Source organism: Prionailurus bengalensis, chromosome E3 (genome assembly GCF_016509475.1).
Source record: "Prionailurus bengalensis isolate Pbe53 chromosome E3, Fcat_Pben_1.1_paternal_pri, whole genome shotgun sequence".
NCBI classification, from domain to species: Eukaryota; Metazoa; Chordata; class Mammalia; order Carnivora; family Felidae; genus Prionailurus; species Prionailurus bengalensis.
Genome location: NC_057357.1, coordinates 32,741,237 through 32,754,732, shown reverse-complemented (window position 1 = coordinate 32,754,732; position 13,496 = coordinate 32,741,237). Strand labels below are relative to the sequence as shown.

The 13,496-nt window shown below is 57.0% G+C and overlaps 1 protein-coding gene across 2 annotated transcripts; it reads right to left on the bottom strand.

Annotated features, from left to right (window-relative positions):
* Positions 1-579: 579 nt before the first annotated feature.
* On the bottom strand, positions 580-13,222 carry DEXI (Dexi homolog). Of its 2 annotated transcripts, none has more exons than XM_043560540.1 (2): positions 12,269-13,222; positions 580-1,244 (listed from the first exon to the last, which is right to left on the bottom strand). In XM_043560540.1, the coding sequence occupies exon 1, from the start codon at positions 12,703-12,705 to the stop codon at positions 12,418-12,420; it is 288 nt and encodes a 95-aa protein (XP_043416475.1). In that variant the 5' UTR covers positions 12,706-13,222; the 3' UTR covers positions 580-1,244; positions 12,269-12,417. The 2 variants fall into 2 exon arrangements, with proteins under 2 accessions (XP_043416475.1, XP_043416476.1); XM_043560541.1 differs by having other exon boundaries at positions 10,854-13,203.
* Positions 13,223-13,496: the final 274 nt, after the last annotated feature.

Sequence of the window (13,496 nt, the reverse complement as noted above, 5' to 3'; positions counted from 1 at the left end):
TGGAGTCACGCTGTGCGTTGATGGCCTGATTCCACGTCTACTGCATCTTTTAAACAAATCCTGAGCTTTCCCCTCCGGTCTCTCACCCCATGAAAGCATCTCCCTTCGCAGGCTCACGTCTCTCCTTGGGTCTCTCAAATATGTCCTGGTCGCCTTCCCTGGCGCCCTTTCTCAGCACAGGGAGACAGGGGGCGTTGTAGCTGCCTTTTCCCTGAAGATCTGCGGGCGGCCTGACCCCCCCTCACCTGTGTCCCCACCCACCCAACGCACCAATCCTTGTACCTTGCTTCACACGGTGTGCACGTGATGGTGTCTCCTTCCCTCCCCGCACTGCGCTCGCTCGGTCCATCATCCCTAGCACCAAGTCTCTGGGTGCGTCTCTGGGATCCGGGCCACCACGCCCCGCAGGCTGGGCCCCGCCTCTCCGCCTGGACTCCCACGCCAGCCCAGCTTGGCCCCAAGCTGGAGAAGCCTGGCCTCTTCTGCCCCTTTGTCAAGCACGGGGTCCTGCATCAGGGCTGCTTTCCCAAATCTCAAAGAAAAAAACCCGAAAATAGGCAGGGCCCCCACAGGCTGGAGTTGGTTGCATACATTTTTTAATTGAAAGAAGTCAGCCTCCTAAGTATTGCTTTTACAGGCTTATCGACATCAAGTATTCATACCGCTCACATTTGCAAAAACATTTCTGGCCAGCGGAGCAGCGAGGCACCCCCCCGCATGACGGATCAGTCCTGGCAACTTGATGCAGAACGAGCAACTGGAAACGAATAAGTCAAGCCCGACCCTCGCCCCCGACACGATCCTTGGCTTCTTTTCCTTCTGACTTACTCCCTGAAATAGTCGCTGCATCTAAGACCAGCCTCGGGGCCAAACCTGGCCAAGCTTTGGGCTCCGCTGGCCTCCAACGGAGCTGGGAGTGGCTTCCGCAGTGGGTCCGCAGTTTGAAGCAAACTCTCGGAAGATGAAGTGTGGAGAAGCAGGAGCGGTCGGGGGTGAAGAGCGGGGAGGCAGACTCTGGCTGGGTTCCTGTAAACATCCATCGCCAACGCGAAGGTCAGAAGCCAAGGCAAGGCCATTTGTGCGACGCTGAGGGTGGGGGAGGTCTTCGGATGTCCCTGCCTTTCCCCGGGGACAGGGGTACAGGCCTTCCGGGCCTCGGCTCTCAGTCTCCATCTCTCTGCCTCACCCTCCTGGGTCTGGACAGAAACCTCTCTGTTGGCACGGAGCTCTCGGGGGATGCAGGCCTAACGAGAAGGGAAAAGGGGTGTTACTGGCACAGAAGCACGGCCCCGCCACCCATTTGGTGGTGTATCTGGGTCCAACCTCCAGGCCCCGGGAGGCCAAAGGAGGGGCAGGGAGGCCTTCCCCCATCTCTTGCATTCAGAAACCATCAGAAGCTCCAGACTCGGGCTGGGGGTGTTTTCCTACAACTTTTACTAATAACTTTTTTTTTTCTAGTTTATTTACTTTCGAGAGAGACAGAGCGTGAGTGGGGGAGAGGCAGAGAGACGGGGAGACACAGAATAAGAAGCAGGCTCCGAGCTGTCAGCACAGAGCCCGAAGCGGGTCTCAAACCCACGAACCGTGAGATCATGACCTGAGCCGACGTCAGCCGCTTAACCGACTGAGGCCACCCCCCCCCCCCCCCCCCCCCCCCCCCCCCCCGCCTCCCCATTACAATAACTTTGTAACAATAAGTTCGCCTGATTTCTAAGGAGCCTGGACTGGAGAACCAGGGCAGTTTCCCTTCAGGGGTCACCCAGAGCCTGCTGGCCCACTTGAGCCCCAGGGCAGCCGAGCAAGCTGGGGTCGTGGGCGGGGCTTGGCCCCGCCTCCCGCCCCGCCTGGAAAATGCGACGCAGGCTACGGGAAGGCCGCGGCCGTCGCCAAGCTACTCCGCAGCCCCACCGGGCTCGTCCTCCGAGGACATGGCATCATCCTCGCGGCCAGGCCCTTCGGCGGCTCCCCGTTTCCCGTAGCCTCCGCTTTCTGCGTCCGGCGGGGTGGCGGCGTCTCTGCGGCGTCTTCCATTCCCCACCTGCCCTCCTGCCCCAGTTCTGTGCCTCATCTCTGCCGGCTCGCTTCTGCAAATGCCGTCACGCATCCGATAGACCTTGTATGTGAAACACGTGACACGGACTGTAGTTCACCGACATGTGAGGTGTAACAATTCTCTGAGGTGGAGGGGGGCGTTCTGGGCCCTGCAGGACGGTTGTCAACAACCCCCCCCCCCCCCCCCCCCCGGGTCCCTGACCACTAAATGCCAGTAGCACCCCGGGGCACTGCGACAACTAAAAATGTACCCTTGTCCCGTTCCCAAGGGTCACTAGGGGGAGCAGAACCACCTCCACTGAGAACCATGCATCTCCCCAAGGTTCAGAGAAGCCAAGTGACCTGCCTAAATCACACACCTGTGACAGGCGGAGCTGGCACTGGATGTAACAACAACAATCACAATCAGTAAAAGCTCAGGAGGTAGCAGCCACCTAAGTGCCACGAGCCCAGGGCGGAGGCTGCAGGTACCTCGCTTGTTCCCTCCACTCACCCCTCCAGGGCATGCTGACCTGCCTCTTTGCCCGAGGGCTGACTGGTGTCCCGCAGGCAAAGCCAAGGTCCCCCCACAGCTGCCTTCCAACCAGTGATGGCCAGGAAGGTGGTGAATCAATACCCCAGCTCCTGCACTCCACAGCTGAGGCGACTGAGCCATATTTGTCTCTACATTGGCCCCCAGAGTCCCTGAGCAGGACTGAGCCCAGGCCTGCAGTGGTGACCTACTGGATGACACAACCCTTTCCCGACTCACCGACTCACTCCCTACCAGTAGTTCCCAGGATCACCTCCCAAATAAGCGACTTGCCCTTGAATCTTTGTCCCAGGGTCCACTCCTGGGACAGCATGCCCAAGATGGCCCATGGCACTAAGTCATTTCATTCAGCTCTAACAACTCCCGGAGTTGTTAGACACACTGTTACGATTCCATTTTACAGATGAAGACACTGAGGTTCAGAGACAGTAAGTAACTTGTCTGGGATGCTCAGTTCCCCAGGGCTTCGTGCCTCTGGAGATTTTCAACCCCACCTAATTTCACACATCCTGTGTGCCAGGACCTGAGCCGGGGGCTGGGGACCCCGTGATAAATGCAGTCATGCCTTTGAGACACAATCTTGTGAGCAATTGCAGCCGAAGGTCAAAGACAGGACAGAGCACAGGGACAGATGGAGCCCAGAGTCTGGGTGAGGCCATGCATGAAGAACACGCCAGGTGGGGGGTGGGCGGGCTGGCGATGAGAGCATGGCAGGTCCTAGACCCGTGCTCCCCCCAGGTTCCTATGGGGTGGGGGAAGGGAGCAAGAAGGCAGGCCTTGGTGGAGGAGGGGGAGGGGCCAAATCTGCAAAGTTTCTCGTGTTCTCTCCCAGATTCTAGAGGCCAGCTGGGAACACATCCTTCCACTGCTCTGAGACCTTCCCTGGCTCCCACTGATGGCACAGGCCAAGTCCTCACGTCCTGGGGCCCCACCCCCCCTCCCCACTGGACCTGGCATGGAGAGGGGAAGCCAGGGGTGTGGCCAGAGCACTGGGGAGCTCAGCCATCTAGCAAGGTGTCCCTGGCTTCCCCTCCCTCCGAGGGACCTCTGGGGTTCCCTGCCGGGGTGCTCCTGAGAGCAGGGCTCACTCCAGAGCCCTCCAACACCAGGGATCATACTTAAGCCCATTTCAGACTTGTGTGGACAGGATGTCAGAGCACACAGTCACCCCCCAGGACGGGGACTCACTCCTCTCCCAATCCTGGTGACTACCAGCAGCAGGGAGTCCAGGCAAGCGGCGGTCTGGCTGGCCTGTGTCTCTCACACGGGCTAATCTCCCATCTGAACAGGCCCGGGGCTCCGCAGGCACCGGCTCCAGCTGTATTCACTACGGCTCTGTTTTCACTGTGCTACCTGCAGGGTCACCTATTTATGGCAAATGTTGCTGGGTTTCACTTCTGATCGGAATATACGGGTCCGGTCTTTCCAGGACATCACTTCACTTTAAAAAGAGCTCGTTTAAAGAAAACAGTGACACAAATAACAGTTCAGACGTTACAGCAGCGATTGTTGGTGGTGTCACATGGGGTGTGAGAGACCCTGATCAGTCGGTCCCACTCATTCCACAAAGGGCCCAGAGAGGGCAGTGACCTGCCCTAAGTCACACAGCAAGTTGAGGACAGCCCAGGTCTGTGTGTCCTCCGGAGGGTGTCCTGAGACCACTCATCTCTGCCACCTGCCATGGCTGCTAAAGATCCCCTGGTTCCTTAACTTGCAAGTCTGGCCTCACAGCAAGCCCCTCAACGAGAATCTTGAGCATGTCAACGACAGGTGGTAACTCTCCCTCGTGCTATGCGCTTTAACGCAGGTCCTAGCTCATTTACGCCTCAGAAGCACCTCAGGAGATGGGGCCAAGCAGGCTCATCATCCGGAATTTCAGATGGGGCTCAGAGAGGGTTCAGCAATTTGTTCAAGGCCACACAGCTCGCAGAGGGCAGAGCCAGGACTTGAACCTCCCCTCCGCAGTCTGATCTGAGGTTCATTCATCGCCTTCTTCCAGGGCACCCAAAGCCTCAGGCTGAAAGCATCCTGAAGCCTCGGCTTGCAGAATCCAAGGCAGGGCGTTCTCCAACATTCTAGTATCTTTAGTGCAGAGCAGACCGTTCGTTGGCCAATGGCTGCTTTTTTTTTTTTTCTTTCTTTCTTTCTGAAGCTGTAACCTTTCATTCCGTGCTACTCCCCGGATCCGGACAGAGGGAGTGGCCAGCTGACTCATTTCTGTCATTAAGAATGACAGCTGGGCACTTGAGCCATTTTAAGAACAATGTGTCAGCTCAATACCTCGGTGGAGAAGCCGCCTGGTTTGGCATTTGGCTTAAGTGAGAAAATGGCCCTTGTGTCTTGAGGGCGCTGGTGGGGCGATGCCCTGGACGTCCTGAAAGGAGATTTCTCTTCTCGATTCAGCCATCCTGCGGGCTTCCTCAGGGGCAGTCAGGGCAAGGCCCGTCTGTGGGGATTCAGGCTCTGCCCCCTCCTAGCCGTGTGACCTCAGGCAAATTAACTTAATTTCTCGGGGCCTGTTTATTCATCTGAAACCAGAGGACAGTGCCTACCTCCCTGGAATGTTTGTGGTGAGGCTCTGAAATCACATTGGTGGAATGCCTACGATACACCAGGCATTGGTAAGTAGCGGCCCCTCCCCTCCTTCCATCACTTCCCAGCCAGAAAACACACCAGGCAGGGCACCTCTTCCGTGCTGGGGGCCTTCTGAAAACAGTAGCCCTGTCGTCCTCCAAGGACCTCGCCTGCTGGAAACCCACGGCTCACCAACTAACCAATTAAAGCAGCTACAGACAGACGTCACCCAGAACCAAAACGCCCTGCGTCTCCGCTGTGGCCTCAGTGACGGGCTGTGCCACAGAACGACCTCTGCCTTGTCTGGTCCAAGAGTTCACGGCCGGAAGGGGCTCAGAAAGGAGAAGCCGCCTGGGTCCGTGTCCCCCAGGGAAGCCAGCGTTCTGGAGAAGCAAGGGTCGGTTTCTCGAACCCAGGTCTGGTTCACGTGCCAGATGCTGACACTCATCAGTTGTCAGTTTTGTGATGATTCTTGGTCCAAAATGTGTCTCCAGTTGGTTGGTCCTAAGACATGGCAACTTTTGCCCTCGAGTCTTGCCTAAGAACTGCCTGGAGTATTATTTATTTGGTATTTTAAATGAATGCACTTTTTAAAAATTTTTTTTTTTTAAAGGAACCTTTATGTCACTCTCATGAATAAAAAACAGTATCATTCGTCACACACCAAAGGCAACGCTAAAAAAAAAAAAAATACTATGAAAATGCAACGGTTAGTGCTAGCCAGATACCCCCGGCTTGTGAAGCAGCCTCAGCCTGGTTTCTCTGGTCTAAGGGAAAAGTAGCAGGTGCCCAAGAGTGACAGAGAACGTCAAGGAGGCACTGGGAGCGAGGCTAGGAGGCCCAACTGGCCACCTCATAGCTGGGTATCTGGGCTGAGTCACTGACCATACCCAAACCTCAGTTTCCCTCCCTGTATAGTGGAGCTAATGAGCCCAGCCCTGCCTGCTTCATGGGTGACGCTTAGGGGAAGCTAGGAGATGTGAGAGAGGCAGCTATTTTTAATCACCCAGCCAAGGCCAGGAAGGAATCCCAGGAATGAAGCCTTCCCCTCGGTGGGGTGGTGATTGGAACCGGAGTCGGAAGTGGCTCCCAGCCACTCCCAGGCTTGGGATGACAGCTGTGAGGGCACCAGCATCGCAGCCTCGACTCACCGGGTGCCTGACCCAGGGCTGCTTCAAAGGCCACCCAAACAGACACATCTTCCTTGGTAATTGGCCCCCAAGAGGAGACAGGACTGGAGGAAAGGGGAAGGCCCCGGGCCGAGTCCCCTGTGGGTCTGACACACCATCAACACTGTCAGCGTCATTCAGGATCTGACTACACGCCCCTTCACGCTCTCATCTAATGTGCATGAGCCTTTCCGCAGGTGCGACCCCTACCCTAGCTTACCGGACAGTGGCTGGTCTCCCATAACAAAGAGCAGCCCAGAGGCCCCAGGCCTTTAGCTGGCTTTGGTGTGCGGCCAGAGGTTAATGACTTTGGCACTCACTTTTTCATCCATGCCTAGTAATGTTGGTTTTCTGTGTTCACCGATATAAATAAACATCCCTTTAAAAATAAATTTACATAGGGGCGCCTGGGTGGCTCAGTCAGGTGGGCTTCTGACTTCAGCTCAGGTCATGATCTCATGGCTCGCAGGTTCGAGCCTGTGTTGGGCTCTGTGCTGACAGCTCAGTGCCTGGGGCCTGCTTCGGATTCTGTGTCTCCCTCTCTCTCTGCTCCTCCCCCGCTCACACTGTCTCTCTCACTCTCACAAATAAATAAACATTAAAAATAAATTTAAATAGGGGTGCCTGGGTGACTCAGTTGGTTGAGAGTCCGACTTCAGCTCAGGTCATGATTTCACGGTCCATGGGTTTGAGCCCCATGTGGCGCCCTGTGCGGACAGCTCAGAGCCTGGAGCCTGCTTCCGATTCTGTGTCTCCCTCTCTCTCTCTGCCCTTCCCCTGCTCATGCTCTGTCTCTCTGTCTCTCTCTCTCAAAAATAAATAAACATAAAAAAGTAAATCCACATAAAAAAGTAGATTTTTGAAAGATGAAATACTAAAACTAGTTTGACCACAACGGCAGGTGATAAAGGGAAAAACAGGAACTTTACAGTGGAGAGACCCAGTAGACATCACCTTAGGCCAGAGATCAAAGTTAACATCACCAGTAGTGGGACAGACGTCATGTGTCTCCTGATAACCATACACTCAGAAGGGCACTCACTCACTTCTCCGCGGGGTTCCTGCCAAAAGTGCATCATCCGAACCTAATCGCAAGAGTAAACATCAGATAAACCCAAATTGAGACTTGTGCTCCTCCAAAATGTCAATGTCATGAAAGATTAAGACAGAATGAGGGGCTGGTCGGGATCGAGGAGGACTCGAAAGACATAACAATTAAGGCCAAGGGTGATCTGGGATGAGATCTGGGACCTCAACTCTGCCTTTCTATTGTGAAAGGGCCACTATTGGGCCAATTGGTGAGATCCGAATAAAGTCACAGACTGAATCTGGTTCATAGGCTCGCAACGGTGTTAAATTTGCCGATGTTGACAACTGTGACTGTGGTCATGGCAGTGAATGTCCTTGAGCTAAGCACACAGCCAGCGAAACATTTAGGGGTAAAGGAACATGAGGTCTGCAATCCGTTTTCAAACGGCTCAAGTGAGTAACTGCACACATACACGTATGTGCACACACACACACACACGCGCGCGCGCAGGGCAAGCACATGTTGCGTTCGGGAGCAAATGTGGCAACATGTCAATCAGTGCAACTGGTGACTTTGGGTGAGGACTCCAGGGGAGTTCTCTGCACTCTTCTTGAAACTTCTGCCTAATTGGGAAATTACTTCAAGGTAAAGTTTGGTTTAAAAAACTCAGCAAAAAGGAGTGACAGCGTCTGTGCAGCAGGCCTGGGAGACTTGCGAGCGCTATTCCAGGGTCGGGATTTGGGAGCCCCCCACCCCACCCCCGCGAGCCCCTGCAAACCCAGCACTGGGTTGGGGAGCTCAGCTGTCTTCCTCAGCTTTACTTCCTTGGCTCCTCACCCCTCCCTAATGGGGCCTTCTCCGCCCAGAGGGGCAGCCGGCACCCATGCGTCCCACGGCCAGCGGTCTTCCAGGTGAACCTAGCGGTAGGACAGAGTGGAAAGTCGGCCAGGCCAGGGGTGCACCTGCCTCCCCTTGCCATCAGCACCTGTCTCTTGCCTGGACCACAGCTATCTGGTTTCCCTCCTCTGCCGTGACACTTCTCCTCCCCCTTCTCCCCCCCCCCCCCCACGAGCTCCACCAGCTGCCTGAGGGATCTCCCGTGACCTGAATCTATTGTCCACGTCCCCGCAGAAATTCTGGGTTTCTGAGCAGGGCACTGACACACCAGCCTGGGTGTTCTGCTCATGGCACAGGCTGCTGACTAGCACGGAGGGGACCAGGGCGGGTAGATCAGAAGGAGCAGCCGTGGCACCCGGTCAGGACCCGGAAGCCAGGAGCCCCTGTAATAGGTAGCCCGACGGTCTGGTTACTCGAGCTCCGAATCTGAGCTACACCAGGCCTCAGTGACTGACAGCAACATCCTGTAGGCTCTCCGTTTCCGGTGCGGAGAGGCTCTCTCCCACAGCCCTCCCTCCGTGCCAGAACAGGGACGAATCAATCCAGCTGCCCTGCCTCTGCATCGGAAACGCTGGCATGTGAGGACTCTCCGAAGGCTCCCAGGCCAGCCGCAGGGGCCTTTCTCCTGGGAAGGAGGGAGCTCCTGATTCCCCACTTCCTGCTCCTGGGCAATGATTAACACTCTAGGAAAAGTGCAGCCTCGACTCTACGGGGCCCAGATCTGGTGGCCCTGGGAGACCACAGGCAGTGGGAAAGGTCTCCTGAGGGTCCCGGGCCGGGAAGACAGTGGGGGAATTCTCTTTCAGGAGCCCAGACCCGAACCCACCCAGCACTCAGGAAAGCAGTCCTCCGTGGCTCACTGGGGGATGTGAATATTCACGTAGGAGTGCACAGGCAGGTTTATACATTTGCCAAAGCCTGAGCATACACACTTTCCATTACATCTGTTAATGCTAACAGTGGTTAACATGAATATGATCACTGACTGGACACAGGAGGGCCTAGGAGCTTTACATCTATCCCATTTAATCCTCACAATGAGATAGATTTCATTTCCCCCACTCCTTAGAAGAGAAAACTGACCCACAGAGATACGTGACATGCCCAAGGTCACAGCCCGGATTGGGATTTGAACCAGGTACGTGCTCCTAATCACAACCCTAATACTGCCTCCTTCAAACAAATGTTTGATGAACGGTATCATGTTCATACACACATAAGAGGAAAAAGGAGAGAAAGTGAGTGCACCCTGAGATCCTCCCCAGTCCCTGCTGCCTGGCCAGCCCTCCACCCCGTCAGTGCTTCTGTGACCTTGTCGTGCATAACATTGAGAATGTGTCCGCGTGAGAACGAGCCAGAAGGAAAGAGATCTGACTACTGATGTTCCTCTGCTTACAGAAAGGGGCCCACAGATGCGGTGCAGTAGGACCATTTTTAGATCTCTCCCAGAGGCTTTTCCTGTTACTGGCCACCCTCCCCTACCCAGGTCTGGGCTTCCCCGGTCCCGGGGCCAAGGCCGCCTAGGCCTGGATTCGGGATTGGGGAAGAAGGACCGCTGTGCGTGACTTCCCCGCTCCATGGGGCTCGAGTATTGCCCCCCAGCCCCAGGCCTTCCTGCTTCCCAGCTTGGGCCCCGCCACTCTGACAGCTTTGCAAGGGTGTCCCTGAGACATGCTTCCTGGTGCTTCTGCTCAAACAGCCTTTGCTGCGAAGTTTGACGAAGCATTTGGGCTTAAGTTTTGGGTTCAGAGCATGCCAATGTTTTCATTTGGAAGGGGAAGTGTTTCTGTTGATGTGGTGAAGAGATAAAATGAGACATTCTTCACCAACTTAGGCTGTCTCAAAGTCAAGCGCTTGGCTTGGAGGCAGAGATTCATTTTAGGCTCTCCAAGGCCTAGCACTGGGGCCTGGTGGAAGCAGGTGCAAAGGGCCTAGCACCAGGCACGGTGAATGATCAATACTCAGGACAGGTTTTGAATACAGTCCACAGATTCTAGCTTCGCAAGGTGTTTTCAGTCTGTTTCTCCGTGTTCACCAACCTCGCCCCGGCCAAGACCCCGCCGTCTCCAGCCTGGGCAACTACACACTTCCCAAACGGCTTCCCTGATCCACACTCGCGCCGACGACCCATTCTGCCCACAACTGCCGAAGTCATCTCTTGCTTAAAACCTTCTGCTGGCTTCCCCTTGCTCGTGGCCCTGGCCTCCCAGGTCCTGTAGGGTCTGCCCCCACCTGCCCCATTGACCTCTCCTGGGGCTGCTCTCTAGCCACAGTGGCCTCATTTTGGTGGCGGCACAAACCAGCTCTCCTACCCTACTGCCTGGGCACGAGCCATTGCCTGTGCCCGGATTGGTTTTCCCCAGATCTTCAGTCTGGCTCTGTCTACCAACTTAGGGCTAGCTCAAATATGTCATCTCCTGGAAGAGACCTTCTCTGACACCCCCTTTCTAAAGCAGCCCATCTCTATTCTGCTTTACTCACTCAACAGACATTTACTGAGTACCTACTGGATGCCAGGCACTTGTTCTAAGGGCTGAACTCAACAAGGATGGCCCAGGTCCTTCCCACATGTCTTAATGGCTCCCAGAAAATCTGATACCTTGTTTGGGAATCTGCTTGTGTCTTCTCTCCCCGTGCCAGGAGGGCCAGGGCTAAGTCTCTCTTGTTCACTGTGTTCACCCACGAGGCACAATGTGTATTCAGTAAATATTTTTCTTCAATCAAAGAACGGATTGATGGATGGATGGCAGGCAGGTAGGTAGGCAGCCTGGGTAGGTATGCAAGAGTGCTGACACTCTGCCTGGCACCTGGTTCTTGTTAAGGTCGCACTGAGCTCAAGTGAAGCTTTTCTCAAAGAAATGTCACTGTCCGTCCCTCAGGGGAGCCCTCAGCCCCCAGCACTACCACCAGTGGGTCCTGCCCCATCCGGCATTCCCTCTGACTATGGTCATCTTGGCAAAGACAGGCAACAAGAGGAGGGGCGTTAACTTAGCTTGCGTGGGGCGAGTGGTATTAGTGTCTGTTTTCTCAAAGGAGCCCTTGCTACCTCGATATCCTCCCTTCGCTGCCACTCGGGTCCTGTGCTTAGTGATACTGCAGCACTGAACAGCGGAGGGGCTCAGCCAAAAAGTGCCTGTGTGTCCTCTCATCTTGTGCAGTCGCCTCTCTTCCCGGCTGGGAGTCTGTGGCCAAGCCCTCCTCCTTCATGTTCCTCCCATCGACACACAAGGTGGGGCAGGACACGCAGCTTCCTGGTGGCAGCCCAGCGGCAGGGCTTTAACACCTCAGTGCAAAGATCCGGTGGCCCCTACTCCTCCTTGGGATCTCGCAAACCCCGTAGGCGGAGCCAGCCCCAGCTTGCCTAGTCTGCAGAAGCAACCTGCAAAACTGGCGGCCCTGGCAGACCCAAGCTGCGGTACTGCCCGGCACCCTGAAACCCGACTCCCGAACAGCAGCAAACCCAAGGCCAAAAGGAAGTGCAGACTTTGCTGAAGGAGGTTTCACCTCCTACGCCCTCGGCCCTGAGCCCTTGCTCTCAAGTCCCCACCCAGTCCCCGAAAGGGCTACGGGACAAAGGTGGTCGTGCCCAGCGTGTTAGCTCTTCTGACACTCCAAGTCTTTATCCTTCCGGGACTATGGGAATTCTGGAAAAACCAAGGTCACCATCAAGCCAGATGGAGGCAGAGGCGAGGTGCTGACAGATCTGCCTCAAAGGGATCTAGGTGCAAAGGCTTTTCCACAAGCTGTGACAGTAGGTACCGTGGCTAACCCAACACCATTCAGGCTCAGTCTCCCTTCCCCTCAACGACTGTCACCTTCACCGGGGAAAGCTTTGCAGCCCCAACTAAGGGCCTAACAGGGGTCTGGCCATTCCCGGCATCTTAAATAGACCTCCAGGAGGTGGATGGAGGAATCCCAAGCCTGGGGGAAGGGTGTGTGTCCGGTGTGGAGATACCACCCTCTTCTTCGCCAGCGCCCCAACCCATCCTCATCTGGTGCAGAAAGGGCACTTACAGGTCTTGGAGGCCAGTGAGGGCCTCGTCCTGGGGGTCCCATCCCTGGCCAAACGATGCCCCCAACCAGCAGCGGCGGCAGGATTTGGGCGGCCGGTCCAGGCCGAGGGTTGCGGGTCGTTGGCGGGGAGGGGAGGACGGTAGCCAAGCCTACTCCAAGTAACCATCGAAGACATCGAGCTCCGAGTCGGCATCGTAGAGGCCCGAACCGGGGTCGGAGAGCACGCCGAGGTCCACGAGCGCCTGGTCCATGTCCTCCGGCAGGAAGACGAGGCCCACATTGAGGACAATGTACTCCATGAGGAAGGCGTAGTATAGGATCAGCACATTGACGAAAAACAGGCCCACGTAGAACATAGAGGGCAGCAGCGACGGCGGCACGTAGGGGACCAGGGGGCCCAGCGCGTCCAGGTGGGCCGCGACCCGGGCGCCGGGCATGCAGGGGGCGGCGAGGGCGGCGGCGGCCCGGCGATCCCAGCGATCTCAGCCGCTGCGGCGCCCGGGCGGCCGGCTAGGGGGCAGCTCAGCCATGCAGGGACGCCCCGGGGGCTCGACCGAGGCGGCGCTGGGCCCCGGCGGTGCCCCCGCCGGTGTGCCGCGGCCCCTGCAGACGCTCCCTGGCCCCTGAAAAGCGCCCGGCGGGGTCCACGCACCCCCAGATGTGCCCACACGACCCTCTCGATCCTCCCGGCAGCCAGGGAGGCCCCCCTGAGGTGGCCGGCGGCTGCCCGGCTCCTCCGACGCGCCCCGCTCGCGCTCACTGGCCCTCCAAGAGCAGGCGGGGGCCCCACCGCAGCTCAGCGTCGAGGGCCAGTCCCGGCGGCTGTCTCTTCAGCCCCGCCCGGCAGTTCCTCGCGCCCCCTCCGCGGCCCCGCAGGCCCAGCACCCATGGCTGCGGCCGCCGCGTCGCCCTCCTGGTCGCGTTCCGAGCACCGCCTCCCAAGCGGCCCCGCGCTCATTGGCCAGCCGCCCGCTGCCCGCGCTCATTGGCCTGCTCGACGCCCGCGGTCATTGGTCCGAGACGTCCGGGGGCGGTACCGCTTCGCTCCGCCCCTCGGGGTGCTGGCCTCTGACTTGCTTTCCTGGTTCCGGGCTCCGCCCAGGTCTCAAATCCAATTCGCTCTGAGAATCCCCCACGGAGTAGCGGGAGGGGAGAGACAGAACACAGTTCGAACCTGCACGTATCCTAAGGGCTACGAAAGCTGGAGGAAACCGCAAACTTCTCAGCA

Coding starts and splice junctions, on each gene's coding strand:
- DEXI (XM_043560540.1), bottom strand. CDS start 12,705: ATGCCCGGCGCCCGGGTCGCGGCCCACCTGGACGCGCTGGGCCCCCTG.